Genomic DNA, 27,795 nt, shown 5'->3' with positions numbered 1-27,795 from the left:
GGTCCTCACACAGGGACTGACTGGTCCCTACACAGGGACTGACTGGTCCTCACACAGGGACCGACTGGTCCTCACACAGGGACCGACTGGTCCTCACACAGGGACCGACTGGTCCCTACACAGGGACCGACTGGTCCATACACGGGCACTGACTGGTCCCTACACAGGGACTGACTGGTCCCTACACAGGCACTGACTGGTCCCTACACAGGGACTGACTGGTCCCTACACAGGGACTGACTGGTCCATACACAGGGACTGACTGGTCCATACACAGGGACTGACTGGTCCTCACACAGGGACTGACTGGTCCTCACACAGGGACTGACTGGTCCTCACACAGGGACTGACTGGTCCTCACACAGGGACTGACTGGTCCTCACACAGGGACTGACTGGTCCATACACAGGGGACGCAGAGGAGGGCGGGGCCGGCGCGCTGGCGTCACAGGCATGTAGCAGTATCCGGGCTGGCGCGCAGGCGTCACAGAGGCACGACGCTGGATGGCGGCCGGCGCGCTGGCGTCACAGAGGCACGTAGCAGGATCGGGGCCGGCGTGCTGGCGTCACAGAGGCACGTCGCAGGCTCGGGGCCGGCGCGCTGTCCTCAGAGGCACGTCGCAGAATCGCAGTGGCGTTACAGAGGCACGTCGCTGTCTGGGGGCCGGCGTGTTGGCGTCACAGAGGCACGACGCTGGATGGCGGCCGGCGCGCTGGCGTCACAGAGGCACGTAGCTTGATCGGGGCCGGCGCGGTGGCGTCACAGACGCACGTCGCTGGCTGGGGGCCGGCGCGCTGGCGTCACAGAGGCACGTCGCAGGCTCGGGGCCGGCGTGCCGGCGTCACAGAGGGGCGGGGCCGCAGTTGCGCAGCCGCACGGAGGGACAGACGGAGGTAGAAGTGGGCGCTCCGCAGAGTCAGCGGCAACCACGGATTTCCTGTGGGACAAACACACCGGGCTGGCCGCCAAGACGGTGAGTGAGTGAGGGGGCGAACGGGGCGGGGGGTGTGAGGGAGCGGAGACTCGGCAGCGTCCCTTCCCCCCTCCCGGAGCTCCTCCGCCACAAGATGGCGGCCGGGCTGCCAAATGGCGGCGGCGCCCCGGGGCCTGAGAGAGAGACATCCCATAATACCCACCCTGATACCCCAATACATCCCATAATACCCACCCTGATACCCCATAATACCCACCCCGGGGCCTGAGAGAGAGACATCCCATAATACCCACCCTGATACCCCAATACATCCCATAATACCCACCCTAATACCCCATAATACCCACCCCGGGGCCTGAGAGAGAGACATCCCATAATACCCACCCTGATACCCCAATACATCCCATAATACCCACCCTAATACCCCATAATACCCACCCCGGGGCCTGAGAGAGAGACATCCCATAATACCCACCCTGATACCCCAATACATCCCATAATACCCACCCTGATACCCCAATACATCCCATAATACCCACCCTGATACCCCAATACATCCCATAATACCCACCCTGATACCCCAATACATCCCATAATACCCACCCTGATACCCCAATACATCCCATAATACCCACCCTGATACCCCAATACATCCCATAATACCCACCCTAATACCCCATAATACCCACCCCGGGGCATGAGAGAGAGACATCCCATAATACCCACCCTAATACCCCATAATACCCACCCTAATACCCCAATACAGCCCATAATACCCACCCTAATACCCCAATACACCCCTTAATACCCACCCTGATACCCCAATACAGTGCATAATACCCACCCTAATACCCCATAACACCCACCCTAATACCCCAATACACCCCATAATACCCACCCTGATACCCCAATACAGCGCATAATACCCACCCTAATACCCCATAATACCCACCCTAAACACCATAATACCCACCCCGGGGCCTGAGAGAGAGAATCCCATAACACCCACCCTGATACCCCAATACAGCCCATAATACCCACCCCGAACCTGAGAGAGGCAGCCCATAATACCCACCCTGATACGCCAAAACAGCCCATAATACCCACCTTAAACACACCATAATACCCACTCCAGGCCTGAGAGAGGCAGCCCATAATACCCACCCTGATACCCCAATACAGCCCATAATACCCACCCTAAACACCCCATAATACCAAGCCCCCGGGGCCTGAGAGAGAGAGTGACAGCCCATAATACCCACCCTAAACACTCCATAATACCCACCCCGGGGCCTGAGGGAGGGAGAGAGAGAGAGGGAGGCAGCCTTTAGTGTTGGGTGGGGTTATTGGGTTATGGGGATAGGGTGGAGGTGTTGACCTTGGGTAGGATGCTCTTTCCAAGAGCCGATGCAGATTCGATGAGCTGAGTGGTCTCCTTCGCACTATAAAAAAAATTCTATGTATAGTATATCCCAATACATCACATAATATCCCAATATAGCCCAATACACCCCATAATATACCCCAATACACCCCATAATATCCCCCAATACACCCCATAATATCCCCAATGCACCCCATAATATACCCCAATACACCCCATAATATACCCCAATACACCCCATAATATCCGCCGATACACCCCATAATATCCGCCAATATACCATATAATATACCCCAATACACCCCATAATATACCCAATACATCCTATAATATACCCCAATACACCCCATAATATACCCCAATACACCCCATAATATACCCCAATACACCGCATAATATCCCAAATACACCCCCCAATATCCCCCAAAACACCCCATAATATCCCCCAATATACCCAAATACATCCCATAATATACCCCAATACACCCCATAATATACCCCAATACACCCCTTAATATCCCCAATACACCCCATAATATACCCCAATACACCCCATAATATCCCCCAATACACCCCATAATATCCCCCAATACACCCCATAATATCCCCCAATACACCCCATAATATCCCCCAATATACCCCATAATATACCCCAATACACCCCATAATATACCCCAATACACCCCATAATATCCCCCAATACACCCCATAATATACCCCATAATATACCCCAATACACCCCATAATATACCCCTATACACCCCATAATATCCCCCAATACACCCCACAATATCCCCAATACACCCCATAATATACCCCAATACACCCCATAATATACCCCAATACACCCCATAATATACCCCAATACACCCCATAATATCCCCCAATACACCCCATAATATACCCCATAATATCCCCCAATACACCCCACAATATCCCCAATACACCCCATAATATACCCCAATACACCCCATAATATACCCCAATGCACCCCATAATATCCCCAATACACCCCATAATATACCCCAATACACCCCATAATATACCCCATAATATCCCCCAATACACCCCATAATATACCCCATAATATCCCCCAATACACCCCACAATATCCCCAATACACCCCATAATATACCCCAATACACCCCATAATATCCCCCAATACACCCCACAATATCCCCAATACACCCCATAATATACCCCAATACACCCCATAATATACCCCAATACACCCCATAATATACCCCAATACACCCCATAATATACCCCAATACACCCCATAATATACCCCAATACACCCCATAATATCCCCCAATACACCCCATAATATCCCCCAATACACCCCATAATATACCCCAATACACCCCATAATATACCCCTATACACCCCATAATATCCCCCAATACACCCCACAATATCCCCCAATACACCCCATAATATACCCCAATACACCCCATAATATACCCCAATACACCCCATAATATACCCCAATACACCCCATAATATCCCCCAATACACCCCATAATATCCCCCAATACACCCCACAATATCCCCAATACACCCCATAATATACCCCAATACACCCCATAATATACCCCAATACACCCCATAATATACCCCAATACACCCCATAATATCCCCCCCCCCCCAGAGGAAGTACCTTTTCATGTGTTCGATATGGAGCCTGGATGTGTTCGTTATTGGTGATAAAAGTCTTATTCTAGGCCACGTCTAACAGAACAGTAGCAATGTTCAGTTATTAAACTACAATAGCACCTTTCCTCAAAGACTGGCTGGGTTTGCTTGTAAAAGAATGGAATAGGAGTCCGACCGTTGAGCCCGTCAAAAGTGTTCACTCCGCGCCATCTTTTGCAGATGCCTCGATTGAGGCGGTACCGTTCGTCAGACCGGGAGAGTCGGGACAGTTATCACGATCGTTACAGAAGAAGTCGGAGGGGGAGGCGGAGATCTCTGTCTCGTTCGAGGAGCAGTGATAGAGATAGACGGCACAGGAATGAAAGTTACATCCGATCCAGGAGGTTTGTAAGCTTTCTCGCTAGTGGGCAGTTGGCCAATCGCTGGATGCTGAAATCTGGCTTCCTTTCTTGTGAAAAACAGTATAAACGTACGGGTGCACCACTCCTCATCCCTGCTCACTGTGTAAGAGTCCTTCCTGTGTATTTCCTGTGCTCCCATTTGTTTGTATTTTGGTCCGTGGACCCATAATCGGTGTGTGTCTTTATACTGAATATTCAACGCTGTAGCAGCCTGCTGGCCAGGACACTGCTCCCAGGTTCTGTATTTTGGAGAGGGGCCACCAGACTCCTCGGCACCGAGTGGATCTTAGGAACCAGCTTTGAAGGGACTGTTCGGTTGGTTGACTGCCAACCGGTGGGTGGGCCAGCGATAATGTTGTACCTGACACCAGTCAGTAATTGGTTCCTGTGTGAAAGACCTTGGCTCGCTCTCTCTCTCTCCGCTGAAGTGAAAGAATTGCTCTGAAAACAGTGCGTGCCCGGCACATCCTTTGCTGTAAACCTGAAATGATGCTGGGTCTGCAGAGAAAGTAGACAACCGTCCCAGGGAAAACCATCTTCAGCCAAGAAGGAAGAAGTACCAAAAGAAAAACCTGAAGTTCAGAAAGACATTGACTGGAACTAAGTCATCCCAGCGTATCAAAGATCCTAATCCTTTTATTTTTATTATTTTATTCCCTTTCCACCACACTTTCCCCTCTGTTGTCTGTGTGTGTGTGTGTGTATATAGAGAGTGGGGCAAGTTAGAAAGGGGTAGTAGATAGTGAGTTACATTTTCTGTCTGATCAATTACAATATTGTTCATAAGAAAGGGTTACTGGTGCCCTAACTTGGTGACTAGTTTATTGGGCTCAACCAAGGGCCTCTGGTATTTTAAATAAAATCTAATTTGACCTGTGTTGTGACTCCGGGTCAAGAGGGGCTGGGATTGACCACTCAAGGCCAGGGTGTCATAGATACATAGACGATAGGAGCAGGAGGAGGCCTTTTGGCCCTTCGAGCCTGCTCCGCCATTCATCACCATCATGGCTGATCATCCAACTCAATAACCTAATCCTGCTTTCTCCCCATAGCCTTTGATCCCATTCTCCCCAAGTGCTATATCCAGCCGCCTCTTGAATATATTCAATGATTTAGCATCAACTGCTTCCTGTGGTAATGAATCCCACAGGCTCACCACTCTTCGTGTGAAGAAATGTCTCCTTATCTCTGTCCGAAATGGTTTACCCTGAATCCTCAGACTGTGACCCCTGGTTCTGGACACACCCATCATTGGTTACATCTTCCCTGCATCTACCCTGTCTAGTCCTCTTAGAATTTTATAAGTCTCTATGAGATCCCCCCTCATTCTTCTGAACTCCAGCGAGAACAATCCCAACCAAGTCAATCTCTCCTCATATGACAGTCCCGCCATCCCTGGAATCAGCCTTGTAAACCTTCGCTGCACTCCCTCGAGAGCGAGAACATCCTTCCTCAGAGAAGGAGACCAAAACTGCACACAATACTCCAGGTGTGGCCTCACCAAGGCCCTGTACAATTGCAGCAACACATCCCTGCAACGATACCCAAAACCTCGCGCAATGAATGCCAACATACCACTAGCCGCCTTTACCGCCTGCTGCCCCTGCATGCTTACCTTCAGCGACTGGTACACAAGGACACCCAGGTCCCGCTGCACACTCCCCTCTCCCAATTTACAATCATTCAGGTAGTAATTTGCCTTCCTGTTTTTGCTTCCAAAGTGAATAACCTTTCCCTTATCCAAATTATACTGCAGCTGCCATTGGTTTGCCCACTCGCCCAACCTGTCCAGATCTTGCTGTAGGATCCCTGCATCCTCGTCTCAGTTCACCCTCCCACCCAACTTGGTATCAACTGCAAACTTTGAGATGTTACATTTTGTTCCCTCATCCAAATCAGTAATATATATTGTGAATAGCTGGGGTCCCAGCACCAATCACTGTAGTACCCTACCAGTTACTGCCTGCCAATGTGAAAACATTAAAAAAAATTTAGAGTACCCAATTAATTTTTTCCAATGAAGGGGCAACTTAGCGTGGCCAATCCACCTAGCCTGCACATCTTTGGGTTGTGGGGGTGAAACACACGCAAACACGGGGAGAATGTGCAATCTCCACACAGGGACAGTGACCCAGAGCCGGGATCGAACCTGGGACCTCAGCGCCGTGAGGCAGCAGGGCTCACCCACTGCACCAGCCAATGCGAAAACGTAGTCGGAAAGTAGAATTTGGAGACCGGAGGTAAACGGTGCCGTGGCAGCAGGCGTGGTAAACTGGGTACATGGGAGATATGCAGAGTTTTTGTCTAACGGGGAAGATCACCCCGTTTTCATGCATTGCTGTAGCCAAATCCGTAAACATTTTAAGGGACGCAGGTGCTATGCAAACTCTCAATGGAGAGGGATTTGTTTTCCCTCCTGAGAATTCGATGAAAGGTAAGGTGTTAGTGAATGGGATGAGTGGGGGATTATATCCAGTTCCATTATAGTAAGTACAATTGGAATGTGATTTGTTATCAGGCCCAGTAGTTGTCAGAGTGGTTAAGATACCAGTAGACAGTGGATTTGCTTTTGGAGAATGAAATGAAAATCGCTTATTGTCACGAGCAGGCTTCAATGAAGTTACTGTGAAAAGCCCCTAGTCGCCACATTCTGGCGCCTGTTTGGGGAGGCTGGTATGGGAATTGAACCGTGCTGTTGGCCTGCCTTGGTCTGCTTTCAAAGCCAGCGATTTAGCCGTGTGCTAAACCAGCCCCCATGATGATTTGCCAGGAGGGAAAGTTGTAACTTGGCCCATGGTTATAGAAAGTCTGAGGATGGGTAAGGATGCAAAACAGCTACAGGAACAGTTTCCAGATATTTTCCAGTGGTGACCAGGGCAATGGATAAATAACTTCCACCACCAGAGATTGCTGTCACACCACCATTGGATGGTGGAATAGCCCAAACCATCCTTGAGGACGAGGATAATTCAAGAGTGCGGTGGGACTTCATTAATTGAGGCCCAGGAGGCAGACCCAGAGTTACATAGATTAGCCCAGTCAGCTTTCTCCGAAGTTAGGGCTGAGGGGGTTCCGGCGTGCGATTATGTTAATGGTTGTTCCTCCGATAGTGGCACCATCCAAATATTGGAGGGAAATGCTGCGGGTAGCACATGAGATATCAATGCCAGGACATGTGGGAAATCAGAAAACTCGTGCATTTCACCTGTATAACCTGTCATACCTGTTGGGCAATAGATAAACCACAACGCGATTAGATTAGCACCTTTTTGATACCCATACCAATGTTTGAAGAACCAGTTAGTCTGGTATTGGTAGATTGTGTAGGCCCATTGCCTAAAACAAGGGCAGGGCATCAGTACATTCTTACCGTCATGGTTATGACCACCCGATTTCCGGAAGCTGTACCTTTTCAGAATACAGCAAAGGTAGTAATGGAAACGGTGTTGCGGTTCTTCACACGCTATGGCGTACCAGGTACAATCTGACTGGGGTCTAACTTTGTCGAAAATGTTCCAGGGCATAATTCATAGTTTCGGCATCAAGCAACTAACGCGACCCAAACTCTGGGAGCCTTGGCGAGACGACATCATTAGCGTCTATTGCCGTCAATGTCCAAGAGCTGTTCCTGCTCTTTGGCACCAGGGATTCACCGAGCAAATGTACTGGATTTGCCCCGTTTGAATTGGTCTGCGGCCGTGAAGTGCAGGATCTATTAAAGTAGATGAAAAGGGGGTTTCTGAAACAAGCAGATGAATCCTCTATGTTGCATTGTGTGAGCACGTTTCTGGACAGACTCGCAAGGAGTATGTCAGGGAGCCCAAGAGCATTTAAAGGACTCGGGAGCAAGAATGAAAATGTGGCCGACAAAACTGCCAAACAAGCTGGAGATGCGGTACTGGTCTATTTTTAAAATTTAGAGTACCCAATTCTTTTTTTCCCCCATCTGAGGGGCAATTTAACATGGCCAATCCATCTACCCTGCACATCTTTGGGTTGCGGGGGTGCGACCACACAGGAGAATGTGCAAACTCCACACGGACAGTGACCCGGGGCCGGGATCGAACCAGGGACCTCGGCGCCGCGAGGCTGCAGTGCTAACCACTGCGCCACCGCGCTTATCTCTTTGATATCTTTGCTGAATAAAAATCTATCTCCGATTTACAATTGCTGGTCTTGTTGCCTTTCCAGGGTCCTCTGAAAGTCTGATTCAGCTGCCCCTGTCAGGAGGGTGGTGAGTAAGGGGACTTAACTCCTAGATGCTCCATGCTGCAGGATAAAGGATCAATTATGCCACAGAAATATGTTGAAAACATAATCGTCGGGAAGAAGCTGGGAAGGAATCAGTGAGTCAGGTGGTAGAAACAGTGGAAGAGGGCAGAGATTGTAAGAGTGAGGTTGGGGAAGTGGTTGACAGTTCACAGAGTGACCCTCCTGTGGTTCTACGACTAGCGAATACGGTAATACTAGCACGGGTAGAGACTGAGTTTGAAAACAGAATAAGAGCAGTGAATAGATCTCTATACTGCAAATGCATAAGAAGATTTCGTAGGGACAAAACGGGGTGCACTGCATAAACCTAACATAGCGTAGGCGCAGGTGACTCCCAACCCGATGAGGCAGCATCCATATCGACGGGACCCGCAGAAACTGGCTCGGGTAGAAGTGGAAATCCATTACGTGCTGCAGGATCAGTTCATTGAGCCGAGACTGGAGATCACTGGTCGTGTCGGTACCCAAACCGGATGGGACTACCCAGTTCAGCTGCCAGAAGGTCAATGCCATCACCAAAACGGATTTGTAACTGATTCCCATGTTGTCGGACTCTATCGGTTAGGCAGTGCCTCCTACCTTTCGAAAATTGATTTGTTAAAGAGGTACTGGCAGGTTCCTTTAATGCCAAGGGCTAAAGAGATGGCCCTTTGTGGCACCAAAGGGAATTGTAAAGTGATGCTGTTCAGATTTTAAAACGCACTTGTTACATTTCCATGACTCCTACGTCAGGTAGTGGCTAGGGTCCCTAACGGCATGGTCTATTTGGACGTGGTAGTTTACAGAGACGGATGGTGGGGCAATTGGAGTTATTTGAAGAACTGCAGTTGGCAGAGCGAGTTTGACCTACTTGGAGCGTGTTGTGGGTCAGGGTGAGTGGGTACCCAGAAAGGCCAAGGTCAAGGCATTGCTGCAATGGGGGCATTCAAAGAGGAAATGGGGAGGGTACAGGCCCAACATGTTCCTTCTAGGATAATAGGAGGGAGTGACAATCCCAGAGAACCATGGATAACCAGAGACATTCCGGATACGATGACGAGAGGAAAAGGCTTTTGGCAAATACAAAGGGGAGCAAGTCTACAAAGGTATTAGTGGAGTACAGAAAGTGGAGGATAGAGTTTAAGAAAGCAATTGGAGCCAAGAGGGGATATGAGAAAGCTCAGGCTGGTAAAAGTAGAGGAAATTCCAAGATTATTAATATCAATGGGAAGCGGGTAACCGGGGCAAGACTAGAGATCCAACGGGGAAATCTGTGGTGGAGCCAGAATCCATTGGTAGGGTGTTAAACGAATACTTCACATCTGTCTTCACCCAAGAGAGTGAGGAGGTAGGTGGAACTCGGGGAGAGAGACTGAGGTTATTGAGTAAATTGACACAGCGAATGACAAGGTGTTGGGAGACTTAAAAGTGGACAAATATCCAGGTCCAGATGAATTGTGTCCCAGGGAGATTGCAGGGGCTCTGACCCAAATTTTTAATTCCCCCCTGGCCGTGGGGGAGATGCCAGAGGCCTGGAGAACGGTTTGAGAAAGGTGGCAGAGATAAGCCAAGGAACTATAGACCAGTGAGTCTCACATCAATGGTCGGGAAACATATCATCTGCAAATTCTGATGGAGAGAATCTATCCCCACTTGGAGAGGCAAGGTTTGATCAGGAATAGTCAGCATGGCTTTGTCAGAGGGAGGTCACGACGAACAAATTTGATTGAATATTTTGAGCACGTGACTAAGTGAGGGTAGTGTAGTTGATGTAGTTTACATGGATTTCAGCAAAGCCTTAGACAAGGTTCCACATGGGAGACTTATAAAGAAGGCGAATGTACATGGGATACAGAGGAACTTGATAAGGTGGATTCAAAGCTGGCTGAGCTGTAGGAGACAGAGGGTGATGACAGGCGGCTGCTTTAGTGACTGGAAGCCAGTGTCCAGTGGTGTATCACAGGGATCTGTGCTGGGTCCCTATTGTTTGTCATTTATATAAATGACTTAGATGACTGTGTGGGGGGCTAGGATCAGTAAGTTTACGGGTGGCACATTACATTGGCCGGGTGGCTAACAGTGTGATTGAGTGTCTTGGCTTACAGGAAGATGTGAATGGGATGGTCAAAGGCAAAAAAGTGGCAGATGGAATTTAACCCTGTAAAGTGTGAGGTGATGTACTTCGGAAGGAACAATTTGACAAGGAAGTATTCAATGAATGGCCTGACACTGGGAAGTTCCGAGGAACAAAGGGACCTTGCCATGTTTGTCCATAGATCTCTGAAGGCAGAAGGGCAGGTTAATCGGGTGGTGAAAAAGGCATATGGGGCACTCTCCTTTATCAATCCGGGTATAGATTACAAAAGGCAGGGAGGTCATGTTGGAGTTGTATAGAACTTTGGTGAGGCCACAGCTGGGGTACTGGGTGCAATTCTGGTCACCACATTATAGGAAGGATGTGATTGTACTGGAGGGGGTGCAGAGGAGATTCACCAGGATGCTGCCTGGGATAGAACATTTAAATTATGAAGAGAGGTTGGATAGGCTTGGGTTGTTTTCTCTGGAGCAGAGAAGACTGAGGGGCGACCTGATCGAGGTGGACAAGATTATGAGGGGCGTGGATAGGGAGCTGCTGTTCCCCTTAGTTGAAGGGTCAATCACGAGGGGGACACAAGTTCAGGGTGAGGGGTGGGAGGTGTAGGGGGGATTTGAGGAAAATCCTTTTACCCAGAGGGTGGTGAGGGTCTGGAACGCGCAGCCTGGGAGGGGGGTAGAGGCGGGCTGCCTCACATCCTTTAAACAATATGTGGATGAGCACTTGGCAACGTCGTCACATTCAAGGTCAAGTGCTGGCGAATGGGATTGGGCTGGCAGCTCAGGTGTTTCTCATACATCGGTGTAAACCTCTGCTCTGTGGATTTGTGTAAATGGGGGTGATCCAGGCTGAGAAGGGTGCTGATAGTGACACATGGAGATTAGAATGTGCTAATGGCAGGACAAAGGAGTGCAGTGCGTCAACGGGCAGCTAGGAACAGGGAAGAGATGGCCCCAGTAAGGGGGGGGGGGAGGAATTGCAACTCGAGGTGTTAATGATGTCACCACTTGTACACTGCCAGCCTGAACTGGCGACTTATAGAGCAGGTGAAATGTACGAGCTCCCTAACTAGGAGTTCCAGCCCCCCCCGGCCCCCGCAGTAAATTCTCTATTCTCCCTCGCGCCGGACATCACGTTAGCAGCTGTGTCACTTTCAGCCCAGAACCCGATGAGCTATCCTGTGCTAATCTGACTGTTTCCCACTGTCGCGTCTGTTAGTTCATCTGTGTGTTTCCCACCCCCCCTCCCCTCCTCCTGCCCCTCACCCTGACTCCAGCATCGAGAACTGTTCGTGCGACAGGCGGCTGCACAACGAGAGGAGGTACTGTGACGCTTACAGGGGCAACTACAGCCGAGACCAGGGCGACAGGTACCACGAGCCGGACTACTGCCCCCTCAGCACGTACGAGCACCGGCGTTCGCAGGAGCGAGACAGAAGCTACAGGAGTCGGAAGAGCAGCAGACGTAAGCACAAACGGCGGCGCCACAGAAGCAGGTCATATAGTCGCTCCTCCTCGGTGAGTACACCCATCTCTCTACTCCGTACGTCAATAGCTTTTTTTCCTTTACAGCCCACAGGATTTGGTAAGTAAAGCCATTTTTCTATTCTGCTTTTTTTTTTGAATAAAATGGTTTGTGTGGACTGTTTTAAGGTGGAACACTCGCACACCCCTCCCCCTCTCCCCCCCCCCCCCCCATCCCCCCCCACAAGTTTGATAACTGTCTGTTGTCTATTGGGACAGCTGTCTTATGTGGCTATGCGGACAACTGTCTTGATTTGCCTGGTACAGTAAACGCCGTGTGTTTGTGTTTGCAGTTGATTGCCTTTTTTACTGGTGGCCGGGTAGGTTGCTACGGCTCTGCTTTCCCATAGCGGACGCCCAGCAGCTAGCCAGCGCCGCCCAGGAAGGCACTAGGATTGATCAGCGGTCTGGGGGTGGGAGGGAGGGAGGGGTGCAAATTGCCCCCGTAAACACTCTCGTCCACTGCGGAATAGGTAAGAGCGGGTTGCTGACTAACTGCTAACTTTCTTGGCCTGTGTGGATACGTGGGAAGGGGATTTGAATTTCTGGGAGAGAGCGCGGTGCCGCGGGACTGGTTTCCACCCCACCCCACACCGGCCCCCTCTCTCATTTGCCTCACTGTGTGTATGTGTATGCGTGCATGTGTGTGTGTGTGTGTGTGTGTGTGGACCCTCTCCATCGCCACAGCCGAGTGTCCGCTTTTAGCATGCTTGAACTATGGGAGTAACAGGGAGGCTCCTCCTTGTTCTATCGTGCTCCTTTTGTTCCCCCCTCCTCTCCCCGGACCCTACATGTTATGGAGCTGTCGGCCCAGCGTGGAGCTGGGACGAGCGGGGAGGGAGTGTGGGTCGAGTGACGGGATGGAGCCTCGTGTCACCCTGGTTATGGGCCAGCCATTCGCGGCCCTCCCTCTAGTCCTGAACTGAATGAAGTTCGATATTTGTAAAAAGGAAAAGCATTTTTTATTTTGTTCCCTTCCCTCCCCCCCACCCCTTGCCCAGTTCTGTTAAAATGCTGTTCTCCTTCCCACTCCCACCCCGATTGCCTGCTCGAACCTTTTGTTGTTTCACACACTTCCTTAAACCTGCGGAGATGAGCTGGGGTTTTAAAACCAATCTGGCACAGCCTTGTGTGGTAGAATTGGTCACAAAAAGGAGAGAATATAACAATGTGTTGAGTGTTCCTGTCTTTGTGTGTATGTGTCGTGTGTGTGTGTGTGTGTGCGCGGCTTCTCGTGTGTGCGTGCGAGTGCGTGCGGCTGCTTGTGTTAAGATAGGAGTTGAGTTTAGTCTTAACATTCGAATTATGGGAAGTAAATGCATTAAACGGTACACGTGACGATAAAACAAGAGTGAGCTTGTCTATAGGAAGGGGTTGCAGCGATATTACTTTTTCAATTTCCGTAAACCTGAGCAAACGGCGATCACGTTGGCGCCAAGCTGGCCCAGCCCCAAGCCGTTTTGCTGCACGCTCGGAACACCAGTCACCCATGGGCGTTTGAAGCTTGCCAGCCGTGCAGCCTGGGAAGTGGCCCGTGGCTGTTTGTTGGACTGTGTTTCGAGTTGCTGCGCTGCGTTGTCAACTCTAATGGGAATGCCTGCTCCCCGCCGTGGAACTCCCCATCTGTCGGGCGGGAACAGGCAGGAGAGTTCACGGCGGACTATTTGCACTCCCAATTTGAAAAACCAACCCAAATAGTATCGCTGCAACTCGACTGGGAAATTTTGAATTGAACCTGTTGAATTAATTGCAATTAAAATGGATTTATTGGGAGCAGCGGTTAGAGATTTACGTTGTAAATTAAAATCTTGCTGTACTGTATTGGATGGGGTGGGAAGGTGTAGGCGGGGGGGGCTTTGAAATGTTTATTTTTTCATTTTCTGAGTTAGTGCTGTGTATCTTGACATGTTCCCTTGCAATATCCCTATCGTTATATATCCTATGTGGGCGTATGAATTGCCTGGAATCTTGACAATCTGGCAATCGACCACTCCATCGCTGCCCCCCTTCTCTACAATGCGAAAACCCCAAACCATCCAATGTGGTTTGAAAATGTGTCTCTCCAATTGGCTTGGATGATGGTTTGATGGGCGCCTGTGTGTGTTGCTGTTACCGTCCTGGCATCGGGGATTCTGCGTTCGCAGCGGAGTCGGCAAAGCAGCAGAGGGGCCAAGAGTGTGGAAGATGACAGCGAAGGCCATCTGATCTATCGCAACGGCGACTGGCTACAAGAAAGATGTACAAGCTTAAATCGTAACTTCATTTAGCTCTATAGTTAAGATCCCGAAAAAAAAAAAAAAGTTGCCGACCTCTCATTGCTGTTTTTTTATTTTCTAATTCCCTTCCGCCTCCTCCTGCTTTTTTTGTTTTTATTTGTTTATACTTGTTATAATTTATCCTAAATGCAGGAAAATAATATTGTGCAGAAATCTTGTTTTCTCAGCAGATGGTGTATATGCTTTCTGCTTCACACATGTGCGTTACTGAATCGAAAGAAACCTTATAATGAGACGAGGCTTTGTAATTTACCTCCAAACTGATTGTGTTCTTTATTTTAAACGCTGTCTTCATTCAGTCCCGTTCCGGCGGCTCATTTCATCTCCTTTCTTCTTCCCTCGCTAGATGAAATTGTTAACACTTTAGGTGAAGGAACCTTTGGCAAAGTCGTACAGTGCGTAGACCACCGGAGGTATGCTCGTCTTGCGTGACTGTTGTTTTTAAATTTAGAGTGCCCCATTCATTTTCTTTCCAACGAAGGGGCAATTTAGCCTGCCCAATCCACCTAGCTGCCGCATTTTCTCTGGGTTGTAGGGGGGCGAAACCCACGCGAACGCGGGGAGGATGTGCAAACTCCACACGGACGGTGACCCAGAGCCGGGATCGACCTCGGTGCCGTGCTAACCCACTGTGCCACTGTGCTGCCCCTACCGCGCGTGACTCTTGGCCACCCCCTTCCGCCTCTTCCTCGACACGCCGTCGGGTTTGAAACATCGCTGGTTTAGCTCACTAGGCTAAATCGCTGGCTTTTAAAGCAGGCCAGCAGCACGGTTCGATTCCCGTACCAGCCTCCCCGGACAGGCCCCGGAATGTGGCGACTAGGGGCTTTTCACAGTAACTTCATTGAAGCCTACTCGTGACAATCAGCGATTTTCATTTCATTTTCATGGTTTCCGTTTTCTCTTCACAGGGGTGGCTCCAGGGTGGCTCTTAAAATCATTAAAAATGTTGAAAAATACAGAGAAGCTGCTCGGCTAGAAATTAACGTGCTGGAGAAAATCAACGAGAAGGATCCAGACAATAAATTGTGAGTAACTTTGCGGAGATGACGGCTGTTTTCAGTTTACTGCCCCCTTTCCAAATCTCCCCTCCTTTTAACAATGACACCGGGGCGTCCCTGCGATAGCAACCCCGGCTTCTCGCCGTGCAGGGAATCCCTATCTCCTGTCCGGGAATCTGGGCGCACGCCCCAGATTCAGTGAAGAAGGTATCTTGCTAAGGGGAGACGGTGGATTGCACAGTCTGATGGGAGGTTGTGGAGATCTGCAAAAGCCCTAGTTACGCCCTTGTGAAGGCGAGTAGATCCCAGCGTGGGCATCAAGTGGGCAGGTCATGCAGTTGCAGTGCATTGTGTATCTAAAACTCCTTTTCTCTCTCTCTCTCTTTCCTCCCCCTCCCTTTCAGTCAATGTGTACAGATGTTTGATTGGTTCGATTACCATGGCCATATATGTATATCTTTTGAATTACTTGGCCAGAGCACCTTTGACTTCTTGAAGGATAACAATTACACGCCATATCCCATCCACCAAGTCAGACACATGGCCTTCCAGACGTGCCATGCAGTTAACTGTGAGTATCATTTTGATCAACCGGGGTATAAATAGCAAAGCACGTCACCAGTAACGGGTTAGCTGTTTAAAGTGGATAGAAGGCTCTTCACTCTTTCACCACTTTGTTTTCTTGTCGTCAGCAGAATGGAATGTTGTTGTCAGTCCGCCCTTGTGCCTGATTGTCAGATTGAGGCCCAGTGCAGTTGCCTAATCTTGCCTCTTTCTTATCCCTCTCTGATAGTTTTACACGACAACAAGCTGACGCACACCGATTTAAAGCCGGAGAACATTCTTTTTGTAAATTCCGACTATGACGTTGTGTGTAATGTGGAAAAGGTATGTGCAAACGCCGGGGACTTCAAGCAGACATCTGCTCTCTCTGTGTGTGTGTGTGTGTGTGTGTGTGTGTGTGTGTGTGTGTGTGTGTGTGTGTGTGTGTGTGTGTGTGTGTGTGTGTGTGTCTCGTGCATGATCTCCCGGAAGTAGTTGGCTGCATGATTAGATTGGAAAGCTGTTGATTCTCTCCCTTTCCCTGTTTATAGAAGCACGAGGAGCGAGTGGTTAAAAACACGGCGACCAGGGTGGTAGACTTTGGTAGTGCCACCTTCGACCATGAGCATCACAGCACTATCGTCTCCACAAGACACTATAGGGCACCAGAGGTCATATTGGGTGAGTGTTCCATATTTTAGTCCTACTCTTGATGGGAGGGGAGGGGGGGGGGGGGGGGTACTTGATACAAGAACTATAAGGCTTGGGAGCAAATCAGTTGGTGATTTTTGATGGCCGGTAATCGGTGGGATGTGGTTCAGTGGAACTACACCGCAATTGGGAGGCGGAGTGGGCCATTCAGCCCCTCGAGCCTACAGCGCCATTTGATAAGGTCATGACTGCTCTCGTAGGGCAGCACGGTGGCGCAGTGGGTTAGTACTGCTGCCTCACGGCACCGAGGTCCCAGGTTCGACCCCGGCCCCGGGTCACCGTCCGTGTGGAGTTTGCACATTCTCCCCGTGTCTGCGTGGGTTTCACCCCCACAACCCAAAGATGTGCAGGGTAGGTGGATTGGCCACGCTCAATTGCCCCTTCATTGGAAAAAATAATTGGGTACTCTAAATTTATTTTTAAAATGACTGCTCTCGTTGTGGCCTCCACTTTCCTTTTTTAAAAGAAATTCAGAATGCCCAAATCTTTTTTTTTTCCCCCAATGAAGGGGCAATTTAACGTGGCCAATTCACCTGCCCTGCGCATCTTTTCGGTGTTGAGACCCACGCAGACAAGGGGTTCACTTGCCTGTCTGGGGCCCTCCCCCTCCCCCAATAACCCTCGACTTGTTTATTGATTGAAAATCTATCCGACTCAAATATGTTAAGTGGCCCAGCCTCCACTATTTGTTGGGGGAGAATAATCCACGCAGCCATCCACCCTCCATTCTCGTCTCATTCTTAAATGGGAGACGCCTTGTTTATAAATTGCATCTCCCCCACCCCCACCCCCCCCCACACACACACACACACACACACACACACACACACACACCCGCCCATACCCACACACACCCACCCACATACACACACCCACATCCACACACACACACACACACACATACACACACCCACCCACATACACACACACACACACACACCCGCCCATACCCCCACACACCCACCCACGTACACACACACACACGCCCACACACACACACCGACCCACCCACACACACCCACCCACATACACACACCGACCCACCCACACACACCCACCCACATACACACACCCACCCACATACACACACCCACCCACATACACACACCCACCCACATACACACACCCACCCACATACACACACCCACCCACATACACACACCCACCCACATACACACACCCACCCACATACACACACCCACCCACATACACACACCCACCCACATACACACACCCACCCACATACATACACACCCACCCACATACACACACCCACACACACACACACACCCACCCACACACACACACCCGCCCCCACACACACACACACACACACATCCACACACACCCACACACACACCGACCCACACACGCGCACCCGCCCCCACACACACACACGCCCACACACACGCCCACACACACCCGCCCATACACACACACACACACCCGCCCCCACACACCGTTCAAAACTCTCCCAAGCAACCTCAACGCACCCCCTCAGGATAATTTCTGTTTCAATAAGATGACCTCTCATTCTTCCATGTGCATAGGTCGAACCTACTCCCCATTCATTGGAGTCTCATAAGATAACCCCTTCGTTCCAGGAATCAGCGAATGAATCGTTTCTGAGCAGCTTCTGATGGGATTATGTCCTTTTCTTGGAGTGCACAGAATTCCAAATGCGGCCTCGCCAAATCCCTGTACAGCTGTGGCAACACTTCTCCTTGCAGTAATGGCCCAATATTCAGTTTTGCCATCCTAATTGACTGCTGTACCTGCATACAAACAGGGGTGGCACGTGTAGGAAAAACTAGAAGCAGAGGACACCATCTCAGACTAAAGGGACCGATCCTTTAAAACACAGATGTGGAGGAATTTCTTCAGCCAGAGGGTGGTGAATCTGTGGAACTCTTTGCCACAGAAGGCTGTGGAGGCCAAATCACTGAGTGTCTTTAACACGGAGATAGATAGGTTCTTGATCAATAAGGGGATCAGGGGTTATGGGGAGAAGGCAGGAGAATGGGGATGAGAAAATATCAGCCATGATTGAACGGCGGAGCAGACTCGATGGGCCGAGTGGCCTAAATCTGCTACTATGTCATATGGTAGCACAGTGGTTAGCACTGTTGCTTCACAGCTCCATGGTCCCAGGTTCAATTCCTGGCTTGGGTCTTTGTCTGTGTGGAGTCTGAACGTTCTCCCCGTGTCTGTGTGGGTTTCCTCCGGGTGCTCCGGTTTCCTCCCACAAGTCCCGAAAGACGTGCTGTTAGGTGAATTGGAAATTCTGAATTCTCCCTCCGTGTACCCGAACAGGCGCCGGAGTGTGGCGAGTAGGGGATTTTCACAGTAACGTCATTGCAGTGTTAATGTCAGCCTGTTTGTGGGTTTAATGGGGATTGAGTAATATAATTGTAACCTGTTCTTTTCGGCTGCAAAGTTTAAAAAGTTTTTTGTTCTAAAATACCAAATCCTTTTTTTTTCATGCAATCACTCCTGGAGTGAATCATTCTTTCCACACAGTCTTACAAAATAAACTAACATATTGGGGTTTCGATCCATTGTTGCGGTCTGGTCTGGGACTGTAATAATTCCCGTGTTACCCCCTTTACTTTGTATAGTAACGGTTAATGCGGTACCTTATCAAATGCTAAGTACACCACATCTATAGGTTCCCCATGATTCACCTTCCCTGTTCCTCAAAGAGCTCCAGTAGATCAGCCAAACACTCTTCCCCTTTCACAAAACCATGCCTGCCTGATTGGTTGTATTCTGATTTTCGGGATGTGCTGTAACCTCCTTGATAATGGATTTGGGCGTTTTCCCCTCCGACAGACCGCCTTTCCAAACCCCTGGGGAATTCTGGAAGGTTTGCACCACTGCACCTACTACCTCTACAGCCACGTAAGACCAGATGCACGTCATCCAGGTCCTGTCGGCCTTTCGAGTCATACAGTCTGACAGCACAGGAAAGACCCTTCGTCTGCGGACGTCAAAAAGAACCACCCAAACTGTTCCAATCCTATTTACCAGCCCATAGCCTTGTCTGCCCTGGGATCGCAAGTGCACAACTTGTTAAATGTTGTGAGCGTCTCTGCCTCCACCACCCTTTCAGGCTGCGAGTTCCAGACTCCCACCACCCTCTGGGTGAAAAGGGTTTCCCTCACGTCCCCTCTGAACCTCCTGCCCCTTACTTTACTTAAATCTATCGACCCTGGTCCATTGATCCCTTTACCAAGGGGACAAGTCTATTCCTCTCTACACCGTCAATGCCCCGTTCATTCTAATAGTTTGACAAGTACCTTTTCCCTAGTGAATGTTTTAAGTTTCTCTCACCATTTTATCTATTAATATTCAAATATTCGGAGGACGTTTGTGTCCTCCAACAGAACACCTGTTCAGAGATTCCACCATTTCCTGTTAATTCCCCAGTCTCTCCCTCAAAGGCAGAAAAGTTACTTTAGCTAGTCTTTTTTTAAATACCTGTTTTTCTATTTCTAGTTGGCTTTCTCTCATTCATTTCTCCTTTTTCTTTGTCATTCTTTCCTGGTTTCTAAAATCTGTCCAATCTTCTCATTCATTTGAATCTTCACAGATTCTTTCTCCTTGGTCCAATCCTTGGCCGTTTGGTCCAATCCTTGGCCGTTTGGTCCAATCCTTGGCCGTTTGGTCCAATCCTTGGCCGTTTGGTCCAATCCTTGGCCGTTTGGTCCAATCCTTGGCCGTTTGGTCCAATCCTTGGCCGTTTGATCCAATCCTTGGCCGTTTGATCCAATCCTTGGCCGTTTGGTCCAATCCTTGGCCGTTTGGTCCAATCCTTGGCCGTTTGGTCCAATCCTTGGCCGTTTGATCCAATCCTTGGCCGTTTGGTCCAATCCTTAACCGTTTGGTCCAATCCTGAACCGTTTGGTCCAATCCTGAACCGTTTGGTCCAATCCTGAACCGTTTGGTCCAATCCTGAACCGTTTGGTCCAATCCTGAACCGTTTGGTCCAATCCTGAACCGTTTGGTCCAATCCTGAACCGTTTGGTCCAATCCTGAGCCGTTTGGTCCAATCCTGAGCCATTTGGTACAATCCTTTTTTAAAAAATTTGGATTACCCAATTATTTTTTTTCCAATTAAGGGGCAATTTGGCGTGGCCAATCCACCTAACCCGCACATCTTTGGTTTGTGGGGGTGAGACCCACGCAGACGTGGGGAGAATGTGCAAACTCCACACGGACAGTGACCCAGAACCTGGGACCTCGGCGCCGCAGTCACAGTGCTATCCACTGCGCCACATGCCGCCCGTCCCATTTGGTACTATCCTTAACCGTTTCTTAGTTAGCCATGGATGGTCTTGTTTGATCAATGCAGCTTTCCCGAGAGGTTTAAAACACCTCCCTTAAATTTCTGACACTGCTCCTTGACTTTACTCTATCTTTGAACCAGTTTTCGCAGTTCACGTGAGCCAACTGTCTTCCTACCCTTGTGATTGCCTTTATTTAAGTTTAAGGCTCTAGTTTCAGGCCCAGATTTCTCACCCTCAAACTGAATGAGAAATTAATCAGGTTATGACGATCGTTGCCTAAGAGGCTCCTTTGCTAGGAGGTCATTAATTAACCCGTGTTTCTTCTTTGATTGGGTGGGGGGGGGGAGCTACAGTGAGCAAAGGGAGCCAGTTAACTCTTTAAAGCGTGAGGAACTATTTCTGAGTGGTTTAGCTCGGTTCGCATCTAACGAATGCTGCTCCTTTTCCAGAACTTGGGTGGGCCCAGCCGTGTGACGTGTGGAGCATGGGCTGTATCATTTTTGAATATTACCTGGGATTCACGCTTTTCCAGGTAGGTTTGTGCTGGACTTAACCTGGTCCACTCAGTGTACGGTTCCCAAGCCATCTAATTTGTAAAGGGGGAAAAAAATGATGGGGGGGGTGGCGGGGGAATGGGGATGGGATGAATGTAATCGTGCTGGCTCGCGATACTGAAACATGACCCAAACAAGAGAATTGCAGTTCACCAGCCCTTTCTGTAATCTAATCACCCAGCCTGATACATTGGCGAGGAGGGTTTAGTTCGCTGATCTCTTGCCCGAGGGGCCGCTGGTCACCTTGGTTAAGAATGTTATTTGTGATGTATATTGGATGAGAATGTAGGAGGCGTGGTTAGTAAGTTTGCAGGTGACACCAAGATTGGTGGCAGAGTGGACAGTGAAGAAGGTTATATAAGATTGCAACAGGATCTTGACCAATTGGGCCAGTGGGCCGATGAATGGCAGACGCAGTTTAATTTGGATGAATGTGAGGTGATGCATTTTGGGAGATCAAATCAGGGCAGGACCTATTCATTTGACTAGACTAATATAAACCAATGCGCGAGAAGCTGAAGCGCAAGTGGGAGGAGAGATAGAGGATGGTCAATGGGCGGATGCGTTGAGTAGAGTCAACGCATCCACAACATGTGCCAGGCTCAGCCTGATCCAATTCAAGGTTGGTTACCGGGCCCACATGACAGTGGCCCGGATGAGCAGATTCTTTGGGGTGGAAGACAGGTGGAGGACCAGCGAACCATGTCCACATGTTCTGGGCATGTCCGAAGCTATGGGGATTTTGCCAGGGGTTTGCGGACGTCATGTCCACGGCGTTAAAAACAAGGGTGGCGCTGAGTCCAGAGGTAGCGATTTTCAGGGTGTCGGAAGACCCGGGAATCCAGGAGGAGAAAGAGGCAGACGATCCGGCCTTTGCCTCCCTGGTAGCCCGGAGACGGATACTATTAGCTTGGAGGGACTCAAAGCCCCCCGAAGTCGGAGACCTGGCTATCGGACATGGCTAGCTTTCTCTGTTTGGAGAAAATCAAGTTCGCCCTGAGAGGGTCACTGTTAGGGTTCGCCCGGAGGTGGCAACCGTTTGTTGACTTCTTTGTGGGAAATTAATCTTCCGCGGGGGGGGGGGGGGGGTTAGGTTAGCGTAGAGTAGGGGGTTAATTAATGGTGGGACCTGTTGGGGAGGGAGGTGCTATTTGCACTATGTTTATAGTCTCATGTACATTGTTTATATTGTTGCTGTTACAATGCCAAAAAAATACCTCCATAAAATGTTTATTAAAAATAAATATATACGCTATTGCCTAGTTGCGGACACATTTTAAACCATGTTTAAGTTTGTCAGACACCCCGTTACTGGGAAGAGATGAAGATTTTTTTTTAATCTACTCCTTGCAGACTCACGACAATAGAGAGCACTTGGCCATGATGGAGCGGATCCTCGGTCCAATCCCAGCCCGAATGATCAGGAAGACCAGGTGGGAGCTGGATGTGTGGTATTTCCGTGTGCGCGTGGAGTTCTGTGACAGCGGGGGAGGGAGTGGGGGGTGGGTGGCAGGGGTCTGTGGAGGGCAGGAGGTTGGGTCCTGTGGTTGATATCATCGTGCAGGATGGTGGTTGGAAGGGGGGGGGTCTTGTGTGGAGGGGAGGGGGGTCTTTGTATTGTGGTGAGGCGAGATTGGAAAGAGGGTCTTGATTGTCTCGTGGTGAGGAAGGGGGGTCTTGATTGTTTCGCGGTGAGGAAGGGGGGTCTTGATTGTTTCGTGTCTAATTAAAATGTGCATTGATGTTTTACCTTTTGACAGAAAGCAGAAGTATTTCTATCATGGCCGCTTGGATTGGGATGAAAGCAGTTCTGCTGGAAGATATGTCAGGGATAACTGCAAACCATTGAAAGTAAGATTACTGTGCTTGCTGGTCGGAAGGATGGAGTCTCTGGGCTTGTTTCCTTTAACCCCCCCCCATCCGTAACTGCAATCAGCAATTCCTCACCGTACCTTCCATCCCTGTCTCTGACCTCCTACGACCCTCCCAAGATCTCCTCCACCTTCCAAATCTGGCCTTTTGCACCTCGCCCACCTTACCAGCCACCTGCGCCCTAAGCTCTGGAAATTGCTTCCTGAACTTTGTGACCTACCCCCTCCCTCGTTGAGCAGGTGTTTGCCCACTTGTACTAATATTTCCCCACCCTCGGGTCAGCGTCAGCCTTTCCGATGATAACTCCGAATGCGTTTGGTCCGTTTTCCTGCGGTAAAGGCGGGCTATTAACGAGAATTGTGCTGCCCTTCAATCCTCCGATCTTCATTCAGTTAAACCAAGTCTGATTTGCACCTGGATTCACTTTGATAAAAGTTTAATTGGTTGGAGCCCACCCGGGGGGGTCTAATTTTGGTCTCCATTTAATGGTCCAGGTTGGGGAGGTCTCTGTTTAATGGTCTCGGTTGGGGGGGTTTAGGGTTTAATGGTCTAGATTGGGGGGGTCTCTGTTTAATGGTCTAGGTTGGGGGGGTCTCTGTTTAATGGTCTAGGTTGGGGGGGTTTAGGGTTTAATGGTCTAGGTTGGGGGGGTCTCTGTTTAATGGTCTAGGTTGGGGGGGATCTCGGGTTTAATGGTCTCGGTTGGGGGGGTCTCGGGATTAATGGTCTCGGTTGGGGGGGTCTCGGGTTTAATGGTCTAGGTTGGGGGGTCTCTGTTTAATGGTCTAGGTTGGGGGGGGGGTTTAGGGTTTAATGGTCTAGGTTGGGGGGGTTTAGGGTTTAATGGTCTAGGTTGGGGGGGTTTAGGGTTTAATGGTCTAGGTTGGGGGGGTCTCTGTTTAATGGTCTAGGTTGGGGGGGTCTCTGTTTAATGGTCTAGGTTGGGGGGTCTCGGGGGGGGGGGGGTCTCTGTTTAATGGTCTAGGTTGGGGGGGTCTAGGATTTAATGGTCTAGGTTGGGGGGTCAGGTTTAATGGTCTAGGTTGGGGGGGTCTCGGGTTTAATGTTTTAGGTTGGGGGGGTCTTGGTTTAATGGTCTCGAGGGGGGGGGTCTTTGTTTAATGGTCTCGGTTGGGGGGGAGGTCTCTGGTTTAATGGTTTCGGTTGGGGGGGTCTCTGGTTTAATGGTCTAGGTTGGGGGGGTCTCGGGATTAATGGTCTAGGTTGGGGGTCTCGTGTTTAATGGTCTCGGGGGGGGGGGGGGGTCGGAGGTCTTGTGTTTATTGGTCTCGGTTGGGGGGGATCTCGGGTTTAATGGTCTCGGTTGGGGGGGTCTCGGGATTAATGGTCTCGGTTGGGGGGGGGGAGGGGGAGTGTCTCTGTTTAATGGTCTCAATTGGGGGGGGGGGAGGTCTCTGTTTAATGGTCTCGGGGGGGGGGGGTCGGAGGTCTTGTGTTTATTGGTCTCGGTTGGGGGGATCTCGGGTTTAATGGTCTAGGTTAGGGGGGTCTCGGGATTAATGGTCTCGGTTGGGGGGGTCTCGGGATTAATGGTTTAGGTTGGGGGGGTCTCGGGATTAATGGTCTAGGTTGGGGGATCTCGGGTTTAATGGTCTCGGTTGGGGGGGTCTCGGGATTAATGGTCTCGGTTGGGGGGGGGGAGGGGGAGTGTCTCTGTTTAATGGTCTCAATTGGGGGGGGAGGTCTCTGTTTAATGGTCTCGGGGGGGGGGGGGGGTCGGAGGTCTTGTGTTTATTGGTCTCGGTTGGGGGGGATCTCGGGTTTAATGGTCTAGGTTAGGGGGGTCTCGGGATTAATGGTCTCGGTTGGGGGGGTCTCGGGATTAATGGTTTAGGTTGGGGGGGTCTCGGGATTAATGGTCTCAGTTGGGGGGGGTGGAGGTCTCTGTTTAATGGTCTCGGGGGGGGGGGGGGGGGGGGGGGGAGGTCTCTGTTTAATGGTCTCGGCTGGGGGTGGGTCTCTGTTTAATGGTCTCCGGGGTGGGGGGAGGTCTCTGTTTAATGGTCTCGGTTGGGGGGGGGGAGGTCTCTGTTTAATGGTCTCGGTGAGGGGGGGGGGGAGGTCTCTGTTTAATGGTCTCGGTTGGGGGGGTGTCTCTGTTTAATGGTTTCTGGTTCGGTTAAGCAGTTCCGAGTATCCTGGGCCATCCTCCCACTGGGTTTAATCCTGTGGACAGGATAACCTGGGCCATCCTCCCACTGGGTTTAATCCTGTGGACAGGATAACCTGGGCCATCCTCCCACTGGGTTTAATCCTGTGGACAGGATAACCTGGGCCATCCTCCCACTGGGTTTAATCCTGTGGACAGGATAACCTGCTGACAGCAGCTGTGAGGTTGAGCTTGTTCGTACAGACAGGATGAGGGGGGGGGAAATCTGAGCAGTGTGACTCCAGTGAGGATTGGACATGCCTGGGGAAGGAGGGGTAGGCCAGGCCCAGGGAGGGGTGGGCCAGGCCCAGGGAGGGGTGGGTGGGGTGGGCCCAGGGAGGGGTGGGTAGGGCGGGGGTGGGTGGGGTGGGCCCAGGGAGGGGTGGGTAGGGGTGGGCCCAGGGAGGGGTGGGGTGGGCCCAGGGAGGGGTGGGTAGGGCGGGGGTGGGTGGGGTGGGCCCAGGGAGGGGTGGGTAGGGCGGGCCCAGGGAGGGGTGGGTAGGGCGGGGGTGGGTGGGGTGGGCCAGGGCGGGGGTGGGTGGGGTGGGCCCAGGGAGGGGTGGGTAGGGCGGGGGTGGGTGGGGTGGGCCCAGGGAGGGGTGGGTGTGCCGGACCCGGGAGAGGTGGGCCAGCCCAGGGGATGTGATTTTATTTCCCCCCTCCCCGTGTACTGTAAGTGAATGATTTCTATTCTGTTTTGTTCAGCGATACATGATCACGGAGAGTGAGGAGCATTGTCAGCTGTTTGATCTGATTGAGCGGATGTTGGAGTATGACCCATCGAAGCGGATAACCCTGGCTGATTGCCTGCGACACCCTTTCTTTGACTGTCTCAAGACTGAATTGAAAAACACAAAAGGCTGGGACTCCAATCGCGATATCAGCAGATGACATCGGTCTGGGCTGGGGACCTCTGGGGGGAGGGGGGGCGAGGGGAGAACCTTTATTTTGTTTCGGCCTGAGGTATTCCTTCCGACCGCCGCCTTCCTGGGCTGTCCCCGTGGAAACCCCAGTTTGGAACGTTCCGGTGTCTGGTGAGGAAGCTGTGGGGCAGCTGAACCCCCCCCCCCCCCCCCCCCCCCCCCCCCCTCTCGCCGACTCCGTGGTGCGCTCGCTGTGCGTGTGTGTGACTGCGCACCCAGACTCTGGCCAGCGATGGATGCTCGTGGAGAGATGGACTCCGCCGTGAGAAACGGCAGCTTAAAACAACTGATTTGACCGCGTGCCCCTGCAATCAACCTGGTGGTGGGGTCCGTGTGTAATCTGCTTCATTCCTTCTACCGCGCCTACCGAATGTGGCGGCTGTGGTAACCTAGACACTCCTGACCCTGAAGAGGTGGCTCTTTGCACTGACTAGAGCAGGCTGGAGCATTCTACCCCGGCAAAGAAACGTTTGGGGCAACAGAAAGGGATGTGACCGCGAAGCCATGACTTCACCGTGCCGTTGGTCCGACTCCGCGTTCGCACTGCGTTGGCCGCCTCTCTGCCCACTCTGCTGTATATATGATCTCATTTTTGTGCTCGTTTACTTGGAAATTTGCCATGACAGTGAACTCTGGATTGTGAATCCTACTCCTGCCCCTCCCCACACCTCCACCTCTCAAACACCCCCCCCCCCCCACCCCACCCCCACACACACCCACCCCCCCCCCCCCCCCCCCCACCCCCATCACATGTTTACAAGAATTCAGCAGCTGTGTTTATGTAGATTACTGGAATGGGCGGATGTTACAAGGAGGGGGGTTGGGCACTTTTTTTGTGATGGTTTATAATAGGTTCACCTGACATCTGTTTTGCCATCAGTGTTTTTATAATAAAAGCTTTGTATTGTCTCAGTGAAACGGATGTGGATGTACAGTCAGGATGTGGGTACGGTGTTGGGGAATCAGTAAGCCCTGAGACGTACCGCTTCTCCGTCTTGTCTTTGACACGCCTGCCACCTGGGTCGATTTGGAGAGAGAGGGGGGGGGGGGGGGGGGGGAATGAGCCGCACCGGCTGACACGTCGACCCTGCCTCAGAAAAGCAGGTTGAAATAGCGCAAAGGAATTGGAAAGGGTGTATGTGATGCATGTTTTTCAGTGACCTCGCTGGGCAAGGCCGTTCTGCAGAACCCTCTGGGAATAAATGTTCCTCC

At 50.8% G+C, this 27,795-nt stretch overlaps 1 protein-coding gene across 3 annotated transcripts; it reads left to right on the top strand.

The window, feature by feature from the left end:
- Window positions 1-832: 832 nt before the first annotated feature.
- On the top strand, window positions 833-27,295 carry clk2a (CDC-like kinase 2a). Of its 3 annotated transcripts, XM_038787169.1 has the most exons (14): window positions 833-973; window positions 4,194-4,357; window positions 5,085-5,117; window positions 11,998-12,238; window positions 14,389-14,482; window positions 14,867-14,933; window positions 15,432-15,548; window positions 15,926-16,092; window positions 16,315-16,409; window positions 16,616-16,745; window positions 21,514-21,596; window positions 22,972-23,051; window positions 23,379-23,469; window positions 26,366-27,295. In XM_038787169.1, exons 2-14 carry the CDS (start codon window positions 4,194-4,196, stop codon window positions 26,549-26,551), a joined length of 1,548 nt encoding a protein of 515 aa, XP_038643097.1. In that variant the 5' UTR covers window positions 833-973; the 3' UTR covers window positions 26,552-27,295. The 3 variants fall into 3 exon arrangements, with proteins under 3 accessions (XP_038643097.1, XP_038643098.1, XP_038643099.1); XM_038787170.1 differs by lacking the exon at window positions 5,085-5,117 and having other exon boundaries at window positions 26,366-26,551; XM_038787171.1 differs by lacking the exons at window positions 833-973; window positions 4,194-4,357; window positions 5,085-5,117; window positions 14,389-14,482 and having other exon boundaries at window positions 12,107-12,238; window positions 26,366-26,551.
- Window positions 27,296-27,795: the final 500 nt, after the last annotated feature.

This window comes from Scyliorhinus canicula, chromosome 30, assembly GCF_902713615.1.
Source record: "Scyliorhinus canicula chromosome 30, sScyCan1.1, whole genome shotgun sequence".
Lineage (NCBI taxonomy): Eukaryota > Metazoa > Chordata > Chondrichthyes > Carcharhiniformes > Scyliorhinidae > Scyliorhinus > Scyliorhinus canicula.
This window is presented reverse-complemented; position numbering and strand designations above follow the sequence as displayed.